The sequence below is a fragment of the Pelobates fuscus genome, chromosome 2, assembly GCF_036172605.1.
Source record: "Pelobates fuscus isolate aPelFus1 chromosome 2, aPelFus1.pri, whole genome shotgun sequence".
NCBI classification, from domain to species: domain Eukaryota; kingdom Metazoa; phylum Chordata; class Amphibia; order Anura; family Pelobatidae; genus Pelobates; species Pelobates fuscus.
Genome location: NC_086318.1, coordinates 338,415,204 through 338,440,593, shown reverse-complemented (window position 1 = coordinate 338,440,593; position 25,390 = coordinate 338,415,204). Strand labels below are relative to the sequence as shown.

The 25,390-nt window shown below is 40.5% G+C and overlaps 1 protein-coding gene across 1 annotated transcript; it reads left to right on the top strand.

Moving 5' to 3' along the window:
* Window positions 1–9,563: 9,563 nt before the first annotated feature.
* NDUFAF4 (NADH:ubiquinone oxidoreductase complex assembly factor 4) lies at window positions 9,564–25,058 on the top strand. The gene is made up of 3 exons (XM_063441322.1): window positions 9,564–9,811; window positions 13,117–13,214; window positions 24,686–25,058. The coding sequence occupies exons 1-3, from the start codon at window positions 9,676–9,678 to the stop codon at window positions 24,986–24,988; spliced, it is 537 nt and encodes a 178-aa protein (XP_063297392.1). The 5' UTR covers window positions 9,564–9,675; the 3' UTR covers window positions 24,989–25,058.
* Window positions 25,059–25,390: the final 332 nt, after the last annotated feature.

Genomic DNA, 25,390 nt, shown 5'->3' with positions numbered 1-25,390 from the left:
GGAATACATTTCACTTACATGATAACGATCTGTAAGATCTGAAAGAATTGAAATAGTGGGCAATTCTCGACTGTTTAATATTATCATCCCATAAATATCCCCACAGTCAGTAATAAAGTTTTCTCAACTGTGGTAACTGCAAAGATACAATTAAAAATAAGAAAAAAACTGAAAGTTTTCATTCTCTTGATATTAAGAAGGAATACAAAATAGAATCCTACATTATGTCATCGAATAACAAAAATGCTATTTATACCCTCACATTTACATGTGGTCTTGAATATGTTGGGAAGACCACTTAGGGTGGGAATCAGAGAACACATAAGAAATATGTGCCACGTGATTATTGGACCCCCATAGGAAAGCATTGAATCATTACTTTCCTATGAGGAAAAATCTGATGCTGGATGTCCTCATGCAGAGCGGACCAAAGATCTGTTAGGATACAGGAAGCGCCTCCAGTGGCTGTCTGGTAGACAGGGCCGGACTGGCCCACCGGGATACCGGGAAATTTCCCGGTGGGCCACGGCACCTGGGGCTGGGCTGGCTGACAGCCCCATTCAGAACTGATCAGGCTCCTGTAATCCCGGCCAGCCATGTGTGAGCTGTGCGGCCGCACAGAGCCCCATGGGAGCAAGGGGAAGCCAGGCGGCCGGCACAGCTCACACATGGCCGGCATCATAAAAAAATTAAATAAAAATAATTAATAATATTGAGGCGGGGTGGAGCTTAGTGTGCAAGGGGGCGGGGCAGGGCTTAGCGTGCGGCGGGGGCCTGGTTAATGCAGCATGGGAAGCAGGAAGGAGTCCCTGCTTCCCCAACAACCAGCCTCCAGGAGCTTCAAGGGATGTGGAGGTAAGAAGCAGGTCAGTGTGTCTGTGTGTGACACTGTCTGCCTGTGTGTGTGTGACACTGTCTGCCTGTGTGTGTGTGACACTGTCTGCCTGTGTGTGTGTGTGACACTGTCTGCCTGTGTGTGTGGATGTCTTTGTGTGTGTGCGCATCTGCTAGTGAGTGAGCGAGCGAGCTTCTGTGTGTGCGCGCGCGCATCTGCTAGTGAGGGAGCCTCTGTGTGTGTGTGCGCCTGCTCGTGAGTGAGCTTGTATGTGTATCAGTGAGCTTGTCTGTAGGGATTATATGTGTGTGTGCGCATGTTAGTGAGCTTGTCTGTAAGGAGCATGGGTGTGTCAGAGCCTGTCTGTGGTGAGCATGTGTGTAGTGAGCTTGTCTATAGTAAGCATGAGTGTGATCGTGACCTTGTCTGTAGTGGCCATATGTGTGTCAGTGAGCATGTGTGTAGTGAATTTGTGTGTCAGTGAGCTCTTCTGTAGGGAGCATGTGTCTGTCAATGGGCTTGTCTGTAGGGAGAGAGTGTGCGCATCAGTGAGCTTGTCTGTAGTGAGCATGTGTGTGACAATGAGCTTGTCTGTAGTAAGCGTGTGTGTGTGTATCAGATTTTGTCTGTACTCAATTTGTGTGTGCCAGTAACCTTGTCAGTGAATGTCATTGAGATTGTCTGTCAATGAGCCTATTTGTGAGCATCAGTAAGATTGTCTGTGTCTGTGTATGCTTTACTGTATAATTTAATTACCCTGAAAGAAGAAATGTATCATTTATATATATAGTACCTTGCACTCAGGCTTCAAAGGTGTGTGACCTGGTGCATCACCAAGGCTCCAGTATCCAGGCAATTGAAATAGTTGGCTGCACTCTCAGATTTCCTTAAAACATAACTTTTATTTAAATATTTCAATATAAGTTAAGTTTTAAGGAAATCTGAGAGTGCAGCCAACTATTTCAATTGCGTATAATATATATATATATATATATATATATATATATATAAAAAACACCCTACATAGCACAATGACTTATGGGGCTGGCATAGATTTTTTCCAGGGCTGCTTCGTATCCCCAGTCCGGCCCTGCTGGTAGACCAGCACTGGAGGCAGTCTTAGTGCTGCAATATAAACATTCCATGAGCTGAAGTGGTCGTCGTGTCTAAAGTGTCCCTTTAACCCCTTAAGGACCAAACTTCTGGAATAAAAGGGAATCATGACATGTCACACACGTCATGTGTCCTTAAGGGGTTAATCATTCAGTCTCCTCACACTTTGCCAAGTGTCATAATGGGGACCCTAAACAATTACATTTTATAGGTATCCAACAAGTTGATAAAAACTGGAGAGGGGGTAATTATAATAAATAACTTGGCAAATAAGATATGAGATGGATGTTTAATATGGATACTTTAAGCACTAAAGGCTTAAAAGAACACTATAGTCACCTAAATTACTTTAGCTAAATACTTTAGCAATTTCACTGCTCAATTCACTGTCATTTTTAGGAGTTAAATCACTTTGATTCTGTTTATGCAGCCCTAGCCACACCTCCCCTGGCTATGATTGACAGAGCCTGCATGGAAAAAAACTAGTTTCACTTTCAAACAGATGTAATTTACCTTAAATAATTGTATCTTAATCTCTAAATTGAACTTTATTCACATACAGGAGGCTCTTGCAGGGTCTAGCAAGCTATTAACATAGCAGGGGATAAGAAAATCTTAATTAAACAAAATTTGTAATAAAGAAAGCCTAAATAGGGCTCTATTTACAGGAAGTGTTTATGGAAGGCTGTGCAAGTCACATGCAGGGAGGTGTGACTAGGGTTCATAAACAAAGGGATTCAACTCCTAAATGGCAGAGGATTGAGCAGTGAGGCTGCAGGGGCATGTTATATACACCAAAACTGCTTCATTAAGCTAAAGTTGTTCAGGTGACTATAGTGTCCATTTAAATATAGACTTTGAAATTAATGGGTTCAATTAAATAGTTTGTTTTTAAGGTGTTTTATATGTGTATCTTTTTCTTCTACCTTTTCTTGGGATATATTGATGCCATTAATGCTTGTGGCATGTATGGAAGAATGTATCAAGAGTTATTGACCGGCCTTTTATGATTTTCCCAATGTGGAACGGTTAATATAGATTTTCAGACTTTAGAAGATTTTTAAATCGCCTGATTGCGTCTTGATATCTTGACTGGAAGCAATGTTATGCATTGACGTCTGAGTACAAAGAAGCGGATAGGATGTGCAAAGGGAGTACCAACGTTCGGCCCTTAATTAGGATTACGTAGACACGGAAGTGAAGTTGATAGAGCCCAATTGATTATTCTATATATACACAGGAATGCTTGAGAATTTCGTAATTATGCACCTGAGGAAGACAGATCTTGTTGAAATGCTGTAAGGAGTCTTACCTGATAGGGAGTCCAGCTCGCAGAGTTATATGCTCACCCTTGCAAAGTAGACACAGACCAGGTAAGACGCCACCTGGCCTGTGAGTCTGTGCATGGGGGCTTTCCAGGAAAAGTGCTCCAAGTCTCAGTACAGCAGGGATTAGCAGAAGCGTAGTCAAGGAAAGCCAAAATCAGGGAAGCCAGAGATCAGAGTAGTCCAGGAGGAAAGCCAAGATCAGAAGCCGGAATCAGACAGGAAATACTGGAACGCAGATACAACTAGACAGGAACCAAACAAGGGAACCAGAGTCAATGAACTGACACCCCTTCCAGGGTGAGGCAGGCTTTTATATCCAGCCAATTACTATGGGATACAGGTGTACAGAGCAGCCACGGGTAAGTTCAGCTCCCAGTGCTGGAAACAAGGCGAGGACACCTATTAAAGCAATACATGAATGGCTGGATAGCACAGTGGCAAAAGCGCAAGATTCACGAAGCCAAAGTCCAGGGTTCAAATCCCCTGCTGGGCACTCCTGGGGTGACCTCGTCTGGCAGACTGGATGTCGCGGCGAGAACCGTGACAAATGCATTGTGCTGGTTTTACTATGTGGCTGTGGAATGGCTTTATCTAATTTTAAGAAAACCAGAATAAGAGAGCTATCTAACTTTAAATATGGCAATCCCACATAAAGATAGCAAATGAGATAGTTAACTACTAAACAGCTAAAAGATGAAAATTAAAGGGACACTAGTCACCAGAACCAATTTAACTTAATGAAGCAGTTTTCTGTATTGGTAATGTCTCTGAAGTCTTACTGCTAAATTCTCTGCCATTTAGGAGTAAAATCACTTTTGTTTCTAACTTTCTATCCATGAAGCTGTAGCCATATGTCCAACGGCTCTGACTGACACAGTCTCCATGAAAAAAGGTATCATTTTCAATCAGATGTTAACTTACTTTAGAAGGTTTCATCTCCAGCTCTGTAAATTGAACCTTAATTACATACAAGAGGTTCCTGCAAGGTCTAGCTAGATATTAACAGTGCATGACACGAGAAATTCTAAATAAACAGAATGTGCAATAAACAAAGTGTAAACATCATATCTCACTTCACAGGGAGTGTTTAGAAAGACTGTGCATTTTACTTGCAGGAAGCTTTTACCAGAGCTGCATAAACAAAAAGTGTTTTAACCAGCTCTGCATGGAGATGCTGAAATTATCTCATGGAGATTCAATACATCTCTATTAGAAGATGTTGATTGGCCAAAAGGCGTTTGGCCCTGCCCTTGCCCTACCTCCTTGACAATCGCAGCATTGGATTGACTGAGATCATCAATTCTGATGATGTCTGCCAAGAAACAAATCGGGGCGGGGCCAGCAACTGCAGACCCGTGGAGAGTGGAAAATAAGGTTAAATGGTGGTTTTAACACCTATAGTGTTCCTTTAAGCTAAAGTTGTTTTGAGGACTATAGTGTTCCTTTAAGAAAAGGACTTCTTTTAATTTTGATCTTTCAGCTGTTTATCTGTTTAGCAGATAACCTCCTGAATTGATACTTTGTAACTGCCAACTTCATTCATTCCCGGTAGGGAATAATGTATGTCCGAATTTTGAAAGTTAATATAATTTTCGAGGAAAAATTGGGTTAGTCTGAATAAATATTTTTTCAGGATTTTGGACGAATATAATTTGATAACTAACAAATTTTCACCTGTGCACCTCTTTGCTTAGAGGCTCTATCAGTAGTGGAAAACAAAGAGGCTGAGAAAAATATATGTTCATTGCTAGAATTGTAACAACAGGTAACATTACTAAAAATGAAAAAAAGTCATTCAGCTATAATGCAATTACACCGGCAACAATTGAGCCCGAAATCACTTCCTCCTTGTGCTTTTGAAGGTGCATCCACACAGAGGACAGCAGCTCACAGCAGCCACCACAGGCCCTGCCCTTGACCTGTAATGTGCCGGCCCAGATCCCCAATGGATCCCGGGGAAGTCACCCTCACATAAACAAACAACTGCAGAAGACTTCCAAACACTAAAATACTACAAAGCCCCCATGAACAAAACACCAATGACAACTCACATCCATGCACACAAACCCACAAGCAGCCCCCAGACATACACACAACACTACACACAATGACATAGCTATACACAGCCCAAATTCACACACATGATACACAGTCCACATACATACGCACAAACAAATTACAACACAGCTGCAACACCCATACATAACACAAGCAGCAGAATATGGTAAAACACATACATTTTTTGCATTTTTTTTTTTAACCCCTTAAGACCGCAGCCAAATGTACAAGTTGTGAACCAAAAAAAATGTAAACAAACCACAGATTTTGACTATATGTCTGTTCAACAATAATTTACCTCTTTCATATTAAATGCACCCACACTTATTATATATCATTTTGTTCAGGGGAAACAGGGCTTTCATTTAACATCAAATATTTAGGTATGGAACATAACGTAATATGAATAAAATATAAAAAAATTAGAGAAAATATGATTTTTTTTTAATTTTCTTAGTTCTATGTGACATTCTAACTGTGAATGTCATAATACTGTTTGCTTTTACTGCAATAAAATACACATATTTGTATTCAGCGATGTCTCACGTGTAAAACAGTACCCCCTATGTACAGGTTTTATGGTGTTTTGGGAAGTTACAGGGTCAAATATAGCATGTTACACTTTTCAGTTTTTTCACATTGAATTTTGCCAGTTTGGTTATGTTGCCTTTGAGACTGTATGGTAGCCCAGGAATGAAAATTACCCCCATGATGGCATACCATTTGCAAAAGTAGACAACCCAAGGTATTGCAAATGGGGTATGTCCAGTCTTTTTTAGTAGCCACTTGGTCACAAACACTAGCCAAAGTTAACGTTAATATTTGTTTGTGTGTGAAAAATGCAAAAAACTAATTTGAAAGCCAATTTTGGCCAGTGTTTGTGACTAAGTGGCTACTAAAAAAGACTGAACATACCCCATTTGCAATACCTTGGGTTGTCTACTTTTGCAAATGGTATGCCATTATGGAGGTAATTCTTATTTCTGGGCTACTATACGGTCTCAAAGCCAACGTAACCAATCTGGCGAATTTCATTGTGAAAAAACTGAAACGCAAGCCTTATATTTGACTCTGTAACTTTTGAAAACACCATAAAACCTGTACATGAGGGGTACTGTTATACTCAGGAGACTTTGCTGAACACAAATATTTGTGTTTCAAAACAGTAAAAAGTATGACAGCAAAAATATCGTCAGTGTAAGTGCCGTTTGTGTGCGAAAAAGGCAATAAATTTCACTTTCCCTGACGATATCATTGTTGTAATAAATTTTACGGTTTTGAAACACAAATATTTGTATTCAGCGATGTCTCCCGAGTAAAACAGTACCCCCCAAGTACAGGTTTTATAGTGTCTTGGAAAGTTATAGGGTTAAATATAGTGCTAGCAAATTAAATTCCCTATACTTTCGGCCTGGGTTGTTAGGCAGGTCCCGCTAATTGTAATTAATTAGGATACCTAATTATGTAAAATTATTACATAAATATATATGTAAAATTATTATATATACACGTGTGTGTATATATATATATGTATATAATTTTTTTACTATTATTTTTATTTATATATAGGTATACATATAGTGATGTATACGTATATACTTGGGTATATACATATATATATTATTTCGTTCTACGTGTATTTTGATATCTATATCTATATATATATATATATATCTATATATATATATATATATATATATATATTATCAAAATACAGTTAGAATGAAATTACACACATATATATTTTTAATTATTTATTTTTTTATTTTAATTTTTTTTACGTATTTACATATTTTTTTATTATAATATATATATATATATATATAATTATAATTATGTATATATTTAATCAATATCCTTCTACGTGTATTTTGATATTAATATATATATATATAATTATATATATAAATATTAAAATACACTTAGTGTATGTGTAAATGTGTGCGTATATATATATATTATATATAGATCATATATATAATATATATATAAATGATGTAAGTGTATTTTATTTTTAACTTTAATTTTTATTTTTTTTTACATTAAGGGGTTAATAGGGGAGGAGAGGGGCAGAGACAGTGTCAGCCAGTGATTTTACATCACTGGCTGACACACAGGATCAGTGATCACAGTGACTGGCTGTCACTGTGATCACCTCCTGCAGATCGCGGTAATTGGCCACAGGGGGAGTGCCTGGGTGGCCAGGCATGCCCCCCACCGCGATCTGCAGGGGGATCCTGCCTGCAGTTACTATGGGTCAGCCAATAGGCTGACACATAGTAACCTCTGATCGCAGTGACAGGCTGTCACTGCGATCAGATCGCAGGGAGAGGCTGTCTCTGCATTCAGATCGCAGAGACAGCCTCTCCCTGCGATCATACTCTGCAGATCGCGGTCACTGACCGCAGGGGGACTGCCTGGGGGGCCAGGCATGTCCCCCGACCGCGATCTGCTGCAGAGAATTCCGCCGGCTCCATGTGTCAGCCGATTTTAAAATCGGCTGACACATGGTAAATACCGATCGCAGTGACAGCCTGTCACTGCGATCGGAAGCTGCAGACCGCGGTCCCCAGGCACAGGGGGGCTGCCTGGGGGGCCAGGCATGCCCCCCGACCGCGATCTGCAGCGGCCATGTTCCGCCGGCCACGTGGGGGGTAAGACCGCCCAGGACGTACCATGCCGTCCTGCGGCGTTTAGAGCCGCCCAAATAAGGACGGCATGGTACGTCCTGCGGTCTTAAGGGGTTAAAGGACTGGCACTTGAAAATGTTGTTTTGACACAGCGCTGATAACAGGTTGCCTACCCTGATCATTTTAGACCAGCATTTCCCAATTGGGGTTCCATGGCGATTTGCCACAGCCAAGATGGCCGCCGCTACTTGCTGTTCCCGGAAGGTCAGAAACAGCAGAGATTGCGCAACCGTGATCTCATAAGAGATTGCGGGAGCGCGATCTTAAGTCTGCCTTGCTGTCAGAGCCCACCCTGCCGTCAGCCATTTCCTATCACTCGTGGTAGAGAGTGGACCTGAAAGTGCAAGCTCTTTTATGGGCATTGGAATTATTGCAAAAGAAAATATGATGATAGATACTTGTCATTTGGATTCACAAGTGCCATAAATGAAGATTGTCCAGAAGCACAATGCTTACTTTGCAATAAAATATTGCCAAACAGTTCATTAGCATCTGCTAAATCACTTTTCAACAACACAGTTTTGCGCCGTATTCATGGTCTTGTTGATGACATCCATACTGAACTAATGTCCCGACTGCATCAATGTGATGTGTACTCACTGCTATTAGACGAGTCCACAGATGTTGCGGGACTTTCAATTTTGTTGTTTTTTTTTAGATATAATTTTTGAGAAACAGATTGAAGAAGACTGGTTTTTGTGTAAAACTTTGAAAACTCATACCACTGGTGAGAACATCTTTAACTGTATCCAAAAGTTCATGAACACACACAGTATAAATTGGGACAAATGTGTAGATATGTGCAGTGATGGTGCCAAAGCAATGGTTGGAAAAGTGGCAGGCGGTGTGACACGAATAAGAAATGTAGCAAAAATCAGCACCATTTCTCACGGTGTTCTTCACAGACATGCACTGGCAGCTAAATATTTCAATCTCTACTGTGCTAGACAAATCGGTCCAGGTGATTAATTTTATAAAAAGTGGACTATTACAGTCACGACTATTTAAAATGAATGTGAAGATATGGGTAGTCACCAATCTGCTCTGCTTTAGCATTCAGAAGTCCGTTCGCTATCACGGGGTAAAGTCCTTGTTAGAATGTTTGAATTGCGTCAAGAGTTGTCTGCATATTTCCAGGATCATACATTTGGATTTACAAACACTTTGTGGTTATCTAAAGTATCATATCTTGCCGACATATTCACAAAATTAAATGATGTATGTTTATCACTCCCCAGTATTGCTATACCATGTCAAAGTGCCATACCATGTCGAAATGAATTGGGAAACTCTGTTCTAGACAGTTGAGCTTTATCTGAATATCCACACTATAAATTGGCACATTACACATTATGTTACGAGCTCTCCCTGGACACATTATAATGAGCCCTCTGTTTTATATTAAATACTTGCTTCTAGAGTCCTCATAAAATAATAAAATGTAAACAAATAACCCCATGAACACAGAACTGCACCATATCTGAGCTTCCTATTTAATATTGTGGTATTACTGTGCTATTTAGAGAGCTCACACCCCTCATTTAGCAGACAGAGCCCCGTGAGACCCGGAAGCAGTCTGTCCGCCCCATCCAACACGTGTGTCCCGTTTCCTGTGTCAGACACACCGGGCAGAGCAGGCAGTGACTCGGACATGGGGGCCAGGATCAGCCGCGTCTTCCGGGACTTCAACATTGAAAACCGGGCACACCGGCTCATCGGCAAGGACAAGGTCCGGGCGGCCCCTCCGCACCCCGGCACCAGGGAGGCTCAGCAAGCCCAGATAGAGAGTGAGTGACCTGCGGGGAGCCGAGCTCGGGGTATGGAGCATTGATTGACAGCGAGCTCGGGGTATGGAGCATTGATTGACAGCGAGCTCGGGGTATGGAGCATTGATTGACAGCGAGCTCGGGGTATGGAGCATTGATTGACAGCGAGCTCGGGGTATGGAGCATTGATTGACAGGTGAAGGTCACATGTCCCCAGTCAATACTCTCACTGTGTTAGAGATTTAACGGCAGCGGTCACGGTGTACAGATGTCCTTGTAACGGGAAGCACATAATGCCCTGTTAGAGCGTTGCATGTCGGGAGTTGTAGTTCGGATTAAGTACTGTGTGTGCTGAAGCTGATGCCCAGTACATATCTTTGAAAACTCTGTATGAAGTCTGATTGCTTTTTTTTTTATTATTTTTTTTATTAATAGGTAATTGTTTTCAAGGCATGCCTGTAGAGCAGAATGTCAGTGCAAAAAAGATTTATATGGCATGTGATTACTGTAAAGCAAACATGTCAAACGCAAAAGCTAACACCGACCAAATAAACAAGGTTTAAGATTACGTGGGCCGCAGAAAGTTTGACCTAGAGTTACAGGTATAGGCAACCTTTGACACTCCAGATGTGTTGGACTGCTCCTCCCATAATGCTTTGCTCACATTATGGGTGTAAAAGCGTTATGGTGAATGTAGTCCACAGCATCTGGAGTGCCGAAGGTTGGCTGCCCCAAGGTCGTGGAATCCCTAACCCCCCACTTGAAAAAAAAATGTCGCTGTTTTTGTATGTTAAGGTGTGTATGTATCTGCCACTGTGTATATCTTACACACATAGATACACACAGTGTGTATCTGTGTGTATATGAATCTGACACACAGATACACACTGGCAGATAGTGGCACACAGATACACTGTGTGTGTTTATCTGCATGTCAAGGTTTGTGTGTGTATCTGTGTTTGTATGTGCCAGTGTGTGTACTTGTATCTGACACACAGATATATACACACACACACACTTTCACCCACAGATACATACAAACATACTGGCGCACATATACTCTTTGACAGACATACAAACTCCCTAACAGACACACATACAATTTTTTTTTTTCCATCCACCCAGCCCCCCTACCATTAGGAGTGCTGTCATGGAGTCCCTGTGGTCTAGTGGGGCTGCTGGCAAGCGGTCCCTTGGGTCCAGTGGGGCTTCTGAACAGCTGGTGTGCGGGCGGCAAGGGAGCAGTGATCTCCCTACTCAGCTCCCTCGCGCGCCTCTTAATGATGCCAAAGTGACGTCATATTCAGGCTCCAGCATCACTGCTGAGCACGCAGATCACTGCTCCCTCGCTGCTCGTGGCCATTTTATGTTTTAAACTTTTGGCGGAACCCCAATTGGGAAACGCTGCCCTAGACCAACACAAACTAAAATTACTTTTATCGTTATCATGCAAACAATATGTAATTCTGGGCACATACATAATATTTTACTCAAAAGCTTCACTTCAAGTTATTTACTATGAATTTGGCATTCACTTTGATTTCCTAACAGTTCTCACTTTAGTGAATAAGGCTGTTTTAAAATAGAATAATAATATATATATCCTAGCATATGTTAAATACCTATGTTGTTTATGAAATGTTTTTTAATTCTTGGTTTTCAGCATGAGTCAGATAAGGATGAGTTTTTTTATTATCTTTGCAGTAGGTGTTAAAGATGAGTGTAAAGTCAATGACATACACGTATGTACATGAGCATGCACAAAGTGGGGGATATATATAGATTATTGCTAGAGCAATTACATAAAACAATATGTTTGGAAATCTATACATGAACTAGTTTAAAAGACGTAGCTATTTTGGTGATTTTTTACTTCTAGACATTGGAAAAACTGTAAAGATGGCTCATGGAATGATGTAATTGGTTGCCAGTCTGGTCCTATGACACAAAAAAAAATCCGCAATCTCCATGCATTTTCATGTTTTATATCTCTGTCAACTGCGCATGCAGTTACTCATATATTCCTATCATCCAGAATGTATGTACATGTTTTACAATTAGTACAATTGTGTGTACTAAACTAGTGTAAGTTACAAAATAGCCAAGCTGGGACTACATCTAGGTCAGAAAAGTGTTCCAAGCCAGCTCTTTTGCTTAAATTTTTCAATTTGTTTATAAGTTCATTACAATACGCCACGGTTCCCTGTAAGGGGTAAGTCCACATAATGGACATTTTCAAAATATCAAATGTACCAATCTATCTTTTTAGTGAATATACCCGGTCAGTTAGGAAAACAATAAAAGTAAGCAGTGTGCCAATGGATCCATTGTGGTGTGAGTGATGATTGTTATTCAATCTTGCAACTGAAATGCCAACTTTTTCAACTCCATTATGGACTTTAAGACTTCAAAATGTTCCAAAGTCAATTTACAAGTCACTTGTATCACTAAAGAACGGGGGAGGGTATCTAATTGTTATGTGGGGAACTTAGAAGTGGGGTGTATCCCCCTGGCAATCTTTTCTTTGGCGAGTGCCCTAGTGCGGCAATCATTGTGAATTCATCCTTTGTCTGCTGAGCCCTGAAAGAAGTGCTTCGTTTATTTTACTGAAGAACCTGGCACCCTCTCAGCAATGCACAAACAAGCATGAATTTGTTGTACTTTGTTAAACTATAACCAGGGATGCGGCAAGACTACTGAAAGGGAAATCTGCACATAATGGAGAGTGAAAGAACATTTTATTCCAGTTATGATCATAATAGAAAACCTGCTAAGTTCTAAATTGGAGGGATAAGCAGGAAGTGATTGCTCCTTTTCGATATTTGTTCTACACTTATTAAACAATGCTAGGAAAGGGGTTCTGTTTATGAGCAACCCAGTAATTGCTATCACAGATTTTGAAAACCATTTAATACTGAAAGGTAAGACGGCACCACATGATTCCAGGTGTTGAATTTAGTACGTTTCCTATGGTCCCGTTCTAAGTATAGAGGTCACTTACACTGATGTAATAAATGGTGAAACTGATGTTGAAATGTATCTGAATGTACATACCATAACTACTACAACAATCTGCAGTGGTTATTATTCCAGGACTGCACGCTGTAGTGGTTATGTTGCGTGGAGTGTTCCTGTAATGACTCATGGGCAGCCTTTAACATGTAGATTAATGTTGGGTACTAGAAAGTAATTTCCTTATATATGTTTAAGAGGTAGAATTTAAACAGCTATAGCTGATATTTAATCAGTTTTTGTTTGTTTGTTTGTTTGTTTTATGTTTTGTTTTTAATTTAATTCTTGCTTTATTTGTTTTTCTATTTAAACAGAACATCCAGAAATACAGGAGGCAGTTTACAAAAAAGATGATAAACTCCTTTTGCGGTTGAAAGAAGTTTATGTTGACTCTACAGATCCTTCACTCCAGGTAAGCCAACCTGGTTATCATGGGGGAGGGGATGTGTGTGTGTGTTATAATTTTCATTTTCCCTCTCGAATTGTGGGGAAACTGATTGATTTGCAATAGTTACAGAGCAATTAGTGCAGTTACATTTTAAAGGTTCTGTCTGACCACTGTTTACTATGACTTGTTGTAGGGAGCTTTTGGGGTCCATTTCCTTTATTTTTATTTTATTTTTTTTTCTCTCTCTCGCAATTTCTGATTTTGCTATTTTACCCTAAATATCTATTTTCCTGGTCAATTCTGACAATTTCCAATGTCATGAATATTAATTACAGTCCGATATTTAATTATAACTGGTAATTGTATTAACTAAACTCCACAATGTAACACATTTAAATATGAGTAGCAAAAATTAGATGTTCTGGAAACATTTCTATACATGTCTATAGTCAGTGTGGCTACTTTAACTTTAAAGGTGAACCATCACTTCTTTAGAAATTACACAATTGAATAAAACATAAAAAATGTGATTAAAGTTGTTTTAGCTTATTTTCTTTTTGCTCGATATTAAAGGAACACTAGAGCGTTAGGAATACATATCCGTATTCCTAGTGCCCCTTATCATATAACCCGCACCTAGTATAAAAGGAAAAAAGTAAATAAAACAAATTACTCCCCTTTTTTCCAGTGTCGAGTCTCACTGAGCATTGCAGCAATCTTCTCTGCGAGTTTTATTAATGCAAAGTTATAGGCCAATCCAATGCGCCTAAGATTCTGACATAGAGAATTATTGAAAACAATGATACTCTATGGCCAACCGCGACGGCACCGCGCATGGCCACGTCTTGTTATGGTATAAGAACTGGGAAGTAAGATTCACAGCTCTCCTAACGAGAGGGCTCGGAGGCATGAGTTGAAACTGTGCTTCCTAGCCCTTTAATTAGTGAACTAACTTTGGGGGTAGAAGAGGTGGTGCAGGACTGCAAGCACTATAACAGCTTTACTAAAATTAAGTTCTTAAAGTGCCTACACTGTCCCTTTAAAGAGACTCTCCAAGCACCATAACAGCCCACTGTAATGGTAATAATGCCATGAGTGCCCTAGTAACATACCTGTGTAATTTTTTAAACCGTTTTTAGCATGGTTTCACACTTATTCATTCATTGGTTGAGAGAGTTAGCTATGCACTGTCATCCCATGAATGAGCTCCTGTCTTGAATAAACTGACATCCGTTTTATAAACCGTGAGCAAGTGAGAGCCTGAGAGTGTCAACTGAAGCTGTCAGAAGCCCCAGGTCTGAGGTTTCCAGATTGAAGCCTTGTACCATTGAAAGAAGTTGCTGGGCTGACCAGACATGCACAGTATTCCTGATTTTGGGCTTAAATGTTTTAATCGCTTATGGTAAAAGGGAGTCCAAGACCTCTTTGCATCACAACCACTTCACTGTGATTACTGGCTTAAGTATTTAATTTGGTAGTGCAGTGTGCCGAGTGTTCCTTTAAGCATCTTGTACATGCTCTTTTATAGCTTTGTAGAAGTTTTATTTAGTAACCCTGCATCCATCATTGCTTTCATACATTAAGGGGAGGGGTAACAAGTATGAGACTAATTGGCCAGTTAGTAACAGCCACTATACAGCTTCTACAATTTGAGACATGCACAGGGCTTTTATTGAAAACCATTGTAGGACCAGGATTAACTGAGAAATATCAGACAAATTAGGGACATTTGGAGGAGAGTATCTTTTTATTTTATTGTCCATGGTCTTTTTTTTTTTTTTTTTTTCTAACATCACTGTGATTCACTACAAAAGTAAAGGGTTTGTAACACGTCTCCATCAACTGTATAACAGGCTGAACAAAGTAAAGTTCTGCACTATTAGCCAATGAGTTCTACCCGCCAGGGCTAAATTTTCACTCGCCAATGGCTAGTAGCCAGTGAGAATTGTGAGCTCTGCTATTAGTGCTTTTCTATGTGAATGGATTGGTATTTGTTAGACACAATTATTTCTTAGGGATTGTTGGAGATTTATCCCCTTGGTTGACACGTTTTTAACATTAAATTATAGATGTCTTTTTGCCACAGTTCATGTTGGTGCCTTACTAATACAAAATTGGAGATGTTTTGTTCCCTCTCTATGGTTACCAAATGTACTTTGTTGTGCTAAACAAAAGCCCCCACCAGGCAACTTCACATTTGGTAGGTTTGTATTTTGGGTACTCTGTTTTGCCAAGATTTCTCACAAAAAAAAAAAAAAAAAGAAATGGATTAAAAAAAAAACCCAAATATTTTACATTTATTAAATTTCCATTATTAAACCCTTTTGATTCTATTTTGACTTGTTTGCTAACAATCCATTATCTGCTCCTACAGATACAACACAATATATCACCTGTGTTGCCAGTTATTTGTGTCCTGTGTTGTAATCCCTCATGTTTAAAATGTTCTCCCTTTGAGACCTATTACTGTTTTTCTCTCAAATCATAGTTTGTACTAAACTGAATAGAACCCTTACTGTTTTGGGTTCTAAATAAATAAAGAGAATCTTGCAGTTCTATTTGTCAATTAGCATGCTGTTTTCATCAAAGAGGCCAAGCACATGTTTATTTTTTCCCTCTAAGCTCTGTAATAACTCTATATTCTAAATTTATTTTCACTTTGCACAAAACCTGTTGTGCACAAAATTGTGCTTCTATATAATGAATACATTGCGCATGGAAAATTGTAACAAATGGATACATTAAAGGGACACTAAAAACACCACAACAACTGCATCTTAAGCAGGTTATGGTGCACAGAGATCCCTGTTTTTCTGTACATTGTTGTTTATAACTTTAGCTATGAGCCTAAAAATAGATATATTTTCTGCTATTTTTATTTTGAATCAAAATGAAAAAATAAAGGATATCATGTATCCCTCATGATTAAGGCCTAACGTCCGAAACAAATGTATCCTTTGTTTGTCCTTTTGATCCCAAAAATAATGCTATTTTTGCCTTTACTCTATATTGTGCCTCCTGTGGACTTCTATTTTTAAGTTGTTAGTGGTGTGGCGGACCCCTCTCCAGCATATATTCTACTTGTGTGCAGCACTTCTAATGTTTGCATTAACTATAAGCCTGTCTTGTCTGTCTGATTGATATGTTAGATGAGTAAGCCATACTTGTGGCGGCACACACAGTTCAACACATCTCACCTTGTGCTGAAGCCCCAGCCAAAGCTGCTTGCATGGATGGGTTAGCTGCTCTGGCAAATGCTCTACAAAGCCCGGTTTACAAGACTGTGAATGAGGCTGCTAGCAGCCATTATTTAAACACACAGTTATTACTGGTGTGGTCTCCACCTAGAACCAATTTTGGCAACTTGAAAAATGGTTTCTCCATAACTCAATTTTTTTAATTTTATTTAAAGGGACACTATAGTCACCTGAACAACTTCAGCTTAATGAGGTTGTTTAGGTGAGTGCTACAGCTACCCGGAGCCTTTTTCTTGTAAGCACTGTATTTTCTGAGAAAATGCAGTGTTTACATTGGAAGCTTGGAACACCTCTTGTTGCAGTCAATCAGACGGCCACCAGAGGGACTTCCGAGTTCAGAGGCCCTAAAAAGGCCTCTCGTCCGATGCATTCTGGGTGAATGCATCAGACGGGCTATCAGCACACAAAGCACTGTGAACGCGCTTTGTGTGCTGACAGCCTGTCAGCACTGCTGTGGGCGTGGCTTCAGCTGACAGCTGAAGCCCGAACCCACAGGGATGCTGTCTGGCCACAATAGTGGTTGAAGGGGGGGGGGGGGGGGGACCTACTCTCCTCCCCCCCCCCCCCGGCCCCCACCCTGAGCGGTGGGTGGGGGCCCTAAAAATAAGGGTGGCACATACTGCCCCCCCGGCCCCCACCCCTGTGCGGCGGGTGGGGGCCCTAAAATTATCAATAAGGGGGGACCTATTGTCCCCCCCCGGCCCCCACCCCTGTGCGGTGGGTGGGGGCCTTAAAATAAAAAATAAGGGGGGACATACTGCCCCCCCCCGGCCCCCACCCCTGTGCGGCGGGTGGGGGCCCTAAAATTGTCAATAAGGGGGGACCTATTGCCCCCCCCCGGCCCCCACCCCTGTGCGGCGGGTGGGGGCCCTAAAATTCACAATAAGGGGGGGACATACTGCCCCCCCCCGGCCCCCACCCCTGTGCGGCGGGTGGGGGCCCTAAAATTGTCAATAAGGGGGGACCTATTGCCCCCCCCGGCCCCCACCCCTGTGCGGCGGGTGGGGGCCTTAAAATAAAAAATAAGGGGGGGACATACTGCCCCCCCCCCGGCCCCCACCCCTGAGCGGTGGGTGGGGGCCCTAAAATTCGCAATAGGGGGGGACCTACTGTCCCCCCCCGGCCCCCACCCCTGTGCGGCGGGTGGGGGCCCTAAAATTCACAATAAGGGGGGGGACCTACTGCCCCCACCCCTGAGCGGTGGGTGGGGGCCCTAAAATTATCAATAGGGGGGGACCTATTGTCCCCCCCCGGCCCCCACCCCTGAGTGGTGGGTGGGGGCCCTAAATACAAAGGGGGTGGGGACCCTAGTTAACCCTCTCTCCCCCCCCCCCCCCCCCCAAAAAAAAAAAACTTATCTCCCTACCTACCCCCCTCACCCTAAAAATAATGAGGGGGGACCCTTTAACTAAAAACCTGTAAAGAAAAAAAAAATAAGATAAAAACAACTTACCATTCGATGTTTTCTTTCTTCTAAAATCTTCTTTCTTCAGCCCCAAAAAAGGCCAAATAAAAATCCATAATAACCGACGCAATAAAAAAAAAAAAAAAAAAAACCAGAGCGCAAAAAAAATAATCCATCTTCACCCATGGAGGGCTCCGCGCAGACTGAGCTCCGCAGGGCGGGGGAAGGCTTATAAAGCCTTGCCCTGCCCTGCAATTAGGCTAAGAACACTCTGATTGGTGAGTTTAAGCCAATCAGAGTGCTCTTTGTCATTTTACAAGCGTGGGAAAGTTCTTTGGAATTTTCCCACGCTTGTAAAATGACACAGAGCACTGTGATTGGATGGATTTCAAGCCATCCAATCACAGTGCTCTTTGTCATTTTACATGCCGCTCTATGAAGAACGCGATTAGTGCAGCGCGAAGCCGCGCATGCGCACCACATCGCCCTCTCCATTGGGCCCCGCGATTTCGTCATTTTGACGAAAAAGGGGGCGCGGCCTGGCTGGGAGCTCGGCGCTGGAACGGAGGTAAGTTTTTAATATAAAAACACCTCAAATTTTTTTTTAATTAAATGTAAGTTCATATAAAAGCAAGAAGGAAGGCTGGGGGACCTGTCTTTCTTGCTTTTATATGTAGACTATAGAGTCCCTTTAATTTTTTTAAAATACTTTATACAGCCAATAGCTGTCTGCTAATTCAGCAGTTCCACTTACCAGATCTGATAAATGGAAATACTGTTTGGGGCTTGTGGGATATGCTTTCTGTTTACATGAAGACAGGCACCTGATAGGTGAAACGTCTTGCTGCTCAGAGTTTTCTCACGCTGGTCTCTCTCTGCGGTTGGCCCTGCCAATCAGCATCTCCTCAGAGAATCATCTTTATCAGGACCATTCAGCGTCTCAATGCAGAGCGTGGACATGCTGAATGTAAATCCTGCAAAGATTGCAGGACTTTACCCAGGAGGTCCCTCTAGTGGCTGTCTGAGTGATTGCTACTAGAGGTATTACTAGGCAGCAATGTAAACACTGGTTTTACTCTGGAAAGACAGCATTTATATTGTTTAGGCTACAGGGACAGACTACAGATACCAGAACCACTACATTAGTGTTTCTGGTGACTATAGTGTCCTTTTAACACGATTTCTGTATAGTATGTAAAATGCAAAATAGAATAATTTGCATAAAAAAAGTATGCAGAATTCTAATATAAGGAACATACTGTCTCTTGTTCTACCTCTTTGAGTCCAAATTCTTTCAGTAAGCCCCTTCACAACGATGAAGCTAGGCTACAGAAAAGATGGACAGGTCCAAACCTGTTAAATGGAAACAGTAGTCCAGAAAATAGCAATTATCATTTCAGGACTATAGATCCCCTTTTGTGTTGAACAATTACCGTAAGTTAAACAAACAAAAATGACTCTCCTTGTTCCCAGTGCTGGGACTCCTCTGCTGCAGCATCCAACTCTGCCTCCAGTGATTTCTGTAGGCATTCTGACATCATCCGGGATCATGTCCTGTCCAATGCTTTTTACTGGAGTAGAGCGCACATGCGTGGCAAAGAGCTGCTTTCCTCCAAGCAAATTTTTGCTATCTGCAGCATTTGATTCCAAGACTGAGTTTTACGTGGTTTGGAGGAGGTGCCTCTAGTATATTTTAGGAAGACTGCCTCTAGAAGTGGATTTAACCCTGCAATGTAAACATTGTAGTTTCTAATAAAACTTCAATGCTTTACATTGCAGGGTTCGGTTCAATGACAGGATCATTAAGATAAAGTGCAGTAAAAATGAGAATCTAGCGCACTCCCTTATCTACTAAACAGCTACTTTGGTGCTGACCGATTTGTTAGTTTTATTAAAAACACCTAATCTAGGCAAACGATAATGGGGGTTTAGTTACACTATATGATCATACATTGCATAAGCCTGCCACAACGTCAATGTACCCCATCTTTGGCAGGTCCTACTCTAACACCCAAATGTATTCTAAATGAGCTACTTACTTGGGGAAATACTTCCATCTCAAGTTCTCTGCAGTACAAGGCTAAATAGGATCCTGAGATGAGGCACCTGTGACATGGAGGGGTGCAGAACCAAGGAGCTGGCTAGACTCCTAAAAAATATACATATGAGAAAACAAGGGGTTGAGATAAAGTGGTCTGGGTGACCATAGTGTTCCCTTAAAGCAGGCCTGTCCAACCTGCGCCCCCCAGATGTTGCTGAACTACAACTCCCATGATTCTTTCAATGACACAGATAGCCATGGAATCATGGGAGTTGTAGTTCAGCAACATCAGGGGGGGGCGCAGGTTGGACAGGCCTGCTTTAAGGGAACACTATAGTCACCCAGAGCACTTTATGTCATGATTCCCTTTTATTCCATAAGTTTGGTCCTTAAGAGGTTAAAGGATTACTATAGGGTCAGGAACACAAACCTGTATTCCTGACCCTATGGTGTTAAAACCCCTGGGCCCCTCATGCCTCCATAAATATAGCAACATCTTACTGTATTCAAGCCTGAAGCTCTAGATCTGCATGCTGTTTGCCCCGGAAAAACTAGCGGTCTGCTGACATCATCAGAATTAGTGACCTGATCCAATCACAATGCTTCCCCATAGGATTGGCTGAGAATGACTAGAAGGCAGATCAGGGGTAGAGCCATCATGATTCAAACACAACCCAGGCTAATCAGCATCTCCTCATAGAGATGAATTGACTCAATGAATCTCTATGTGGAAAGTTCAGTGTCTGCATGCAGAGGGAGGAGATACTGAATGTTTGGATGCATTTTTAGGCAGCCATAACCCAGGAAGGATCTCTAACAGCCATCTGAGGAGTGGCCAGTGAAGTTATTACTAGGCTGTAATGTAAACACTGCATTTTCTCTGGAAATACAGTGTTTACAGCAAAAAGCCTGAAGGTAATGATTCTACTCACCAGAACAAATTCAATAAGCTGTAGTTGTTCTGGTGACTATAGTGTCCCTTTAAAGACACTCCTTAAGATGTTTTGCCCAAAATTGGCTTTGGTGTCAACAACATATTTGTAGTTTGTGTCTCAGTGCTGTCAGTACCCAATAAAAAGCTAGAAATATAATAGTTGCAATAACTGGAATAATCTAGATTCGTTAACTTTTTTTAAAATCATTTTATACAGGTTAAAGGGACACTATAGTCACCAGAACAACTTTAGCTTAATGAAGCAGTTTTGGTGTATAGATCATGCCTATGAAGTCTCGCTGCTCAATTCTCTGTCATTTAGGATTTGAATCACTATTGTTTCTGTCCATGCAGCACCTGCGTGTGATCGCACAGCCTTTTTTTTTTAAAATATTTTTAATTGAGAAGTTACTTTACCTTTTTTATCTCCCGCTCTTTATCTTGAACTTTAATCACATAGGCTCCTGTAAGGTCTAGCATGCTAGTAATAGTGTAGGAGATCATCAATTCTAAAAACAGAATTTGCAATGAAGGAAGTGTAAACATTAGTTCTCCATTCACAGGAAGTGTTTAGGTAGTCTGTGCATTTAACTTGCAGAGAGGTGTAACTAGAGCTATATAAACAAACTGTTTTAACTCCTAAATGGTAGAGAATTGAGCAGTAAGCTAAATTTGTTTTGGTGACTATAGTGTCCTTTTAATATTTACTCTATAAAGTCAGTCCTATAATATTTACATAACATGCACCCTGAAGCAGTTTTCTTTTCAAAATGTGTGCTATAGATAATGTCAGGGCAGTTATGCAGTTATGGAAAAACTCTCTGCTGCCTCTGTAGCAATCAGCCGTGACATGTATGATTGGTGTATGTGCTCCTATTAAAAAATGATTACCCTGCATTCACTAACCTGGAATTACTTCAAATAAGTCACTTTGGGGTGGAGTAAATGTTCCACTTCCGTTGTGGTCATTAATCAGCACTTTGTTTATTGACCTGTTCTGGTGCAGACACTAACATTTTTCTACCAAATACAATAAAAAAAATGTTTATATTGAGAATCATTTGTGTCTGTCGACAAAGCACTATGAAGGGGTTAAGAATAATTGTTATTGTTTAGTAGTACATTACCTTTTGGGCATATATACTTCTATTTTGCACTTCTACCCTCTTGTCTTCCATTTTCTGTAATAAATATTTCTGTGTGCTTTTTCTCACCCTTTCACTTAACCAGCCAGGCCCTTTTTATACGACTGCCTTAAGTGTTGATCTTGTCCTTAATAAGAAATCATTAACAAACACCGTAAGCTCTCCACCCACTGGTGAATCTAGAGAGCTTAAGTTTACAGCTATTCTTGTTGTGTTGACCCAGTTTTTCACCGCACTTTTGTTTTTCTCAGACAAATTCACACACTGTGGCTCATATACTAAATATTTAACTGTTCTCATTCTCCGACCCAGTCGACACATTCCTAACCCATAGAAATCTTACATTTACTGCTATACCTTTTATGTCTGTTTGTGAATCGTGAATCACTTTTATGAGCATAGTCTTGTACAGTGCTGGAGAGGTTTCTTGATGTCTTCAGTAAGACACCATTATATGCATCATAATCTCTGAAGCAGGGGGGCCCAAAAAGTAGATCCCTAAATGTTAAGGAACTAAAAGTCCTACAATGCTTTGCATGTCTGTAGACTGACAAGACATCATGGAGGCTGTAGTTTTAAAACATCTGGGCATCTACCTTTTGGGCACCTCTGTCGAAAGTGGAACTTCTAATTTAGGTATATCTAAAAGGGAGGCTAGTCCAGGGTTTTCCCAGAGGAAAAACGGTTTTACTACATACTGTGGGATAGTGCCAGGAATTACTGGCACCATAATCACATCAGTTTGTTTTTACTTCTGACATTGTTTAATGCAGGCCTGCTCAACCTGTGGCCCACCAGATGTATTGAACTACATCTCCCATGATTCTTTGAATGAAACAGCCAACACACATGTTTCTTTGGATAAAACAGCCAGGGAATCATGGCTGATAACCAAGGAATCGTGGGATTTGTAGTTCAAAACATCTGCAGAGCTGAAGGTTGTGCAGGCCTGGTTTAACCCCTTAATGACACATGACATGTGTGACATGTCATGATTCCCTTTTATTCCCGAAGTTTGGTTCTTAAGGGGTTAAAGAGTTACTACAACCATCATAATCACTACTGCCTACTATATTGGTTATTATAGCAGGTGTAACCTGGGTTTATTCTCCGGTAATGGGGTCCGGTTATGCAGTGCAGGCAGGCTTTCAAAATTCTGCTTCCGCGGAGCTGCAAAGACTGCTGTCGATCGTGCCGCTCATTTATTGTCTGGGAGCGCCATCTGTTTACTCTTGGACAATGAATGAGTGTATGTGCATCAAAATTTGTGCAGAACGGATATTGGCCAGCTTCGAACTCTTGGTTCTCGCTGGCTGAAGATGCCCCATGACACTGCCAGGAGTGGCATTACATCTCCAGCAGCATAGGGGTTAAACTCTGTATGTGCAAGGAAACGCTGCACGTACAGATTCTAGGCACTTATGACCACTTCAAGTCACTGAAGTAGTCATGGTGCTTGGAGTAACCCTTTCAATTATGTACACCATTACACAAATTGTCATGTATGGCACCCATAAATTCTTTCAAACTATCACTGTTGTACACCATCAGAAGTCTATTATTCTGCAGTGGATACCTGTAGTAGATTATGTTGCCACTTGGCTCCGTCCCTCAGTTTTTTCTTTCTATTTTGTTAATCTGTTAAGCAGTTTGAAGAAAGGAAAGAACTCTCCTTTAATGATTTCTTCTCTTTCTTTCATAAAGAAATTACTTTTCTCAGACATGTAGAAGGGTTTTGTTTTATTTTTTTATGCATACGGAAACACCAATTCTGCTAACAGTTTTCGGTGAATGGGATATTTTAAGTACATTGAAGGAACTTCTTTTTTTGCCTTCTATTTCATTAAGTAAAAAATTTAGGAAAGAAATAAGGTGATAGGTATACTTCACTTCGGCCTCAATAGACAGGATAAAACCTATTAATATAAACAGAAAACCCACCATAGCATAGACTGTAGAAAGGTGATATTCGTAAAATTCAATATGGAGAACCGCAGTAAAATAAATATTGTATGTTATTATAAAAATAAAGGTAAAACAAACACACAAGAATAAGTGATAGATGCACCTGAGGAAGACCAGTTACGGTCGAAAAGCGTTGTGCTTATTATTTTTACCACTTATTCTTGTGTTTGTTTTACCTTTTTATTTTTATAATAAAATACAATATTTATTTTACTGCGGTTCCTGAATTTCATCATATCCATGGGACCCATCGACTAAACAACACGCTGAGTGGATACATTATACCTACGGAGTTCAGAGCCGACCTTAAGGGCTCAAAAATATGTGAGTGTTCTCCATATTTAATTTTGCGGATATCACCTTTTATACAGTCTATGCTATGGTGGTTTTCTGTTTATATTAATAGGTTTTATCCTGTCTATTGAGGCCGAAGTGAAGTATACCTAGCATTTTGTGCGCTATCACCTTATTTCTTTCCAAGACTTTATGTATGTATAAGTGTTATCTTGGCATAGCACTTGGGTGATTTTTAGCTGCACGGTTTTAGGATACTATTGTGGCGCCATTGTCTTTAATTTTTTGTACATATTGTTAAGTAAAAAATAGCTGTAAAATCCAGAAGTGAACACAATTACATTTCTTTGTGGTAGATTTAAAAAGAAGAAAAAAATCTTTATAAATCTTTAAAGCCCATTATAATTAGTCAGCCTATTGCACGAATTTACCATTTTTCTCTTGTTGTTCTTAGGTGAAGAGTGAAGATGAGCCATTGTCGGTTCAAGAGGAATTCAGACTTCCTAAACTAACCATGGGAAGCAATCAGTTTTCTGTTGTGGATGTGAAAGACATTCCTAAGGGAAAGATTTCTATACTGGAGGCACTGACAGCTCTCCACAATCACAAACAAAATCCCCAAATCTGGACCTCAGAAAAAATAGCAAAGGAATATAACTTGGACATTAAGGACTGCCAGTCTCTATTGGAATATTTTATTCCTTTTGATATGAAAATCTTTCCACGACAAGACACCAAAGATGTAACAGAAACATGATGATGTTGTGTTTTCCCATGTTTATTTTTAAACATTACTACATGTACAGAATAATATGAACCTAAAATTATTTCTCTTTTCTTTTGTTTATACACTTGGGTTTTTCCTTGATTTGTGTACAACACACTTACTGGCAAGTCAAGAAGAAATTAATGTGTACACCAAAGTTCATGCAGAATTCTCACTGGCTAGAAAATGAATAAAAACTGTGCTTTAACGAAATTCACGAAAGTGTGAATTGTCACAAATGATGTTGGCAATATTTTTTTTTTTTTTTTTAAAGAGTGATTTGAATAGGTTTTGGTGCTTGGAGTTTGTACTGCACATACAGAGTTATCCCATTGTACAGCGCTACTGCATTTAATGGTGCTATATAAATAATAATATAGTGTTGATGCTGAA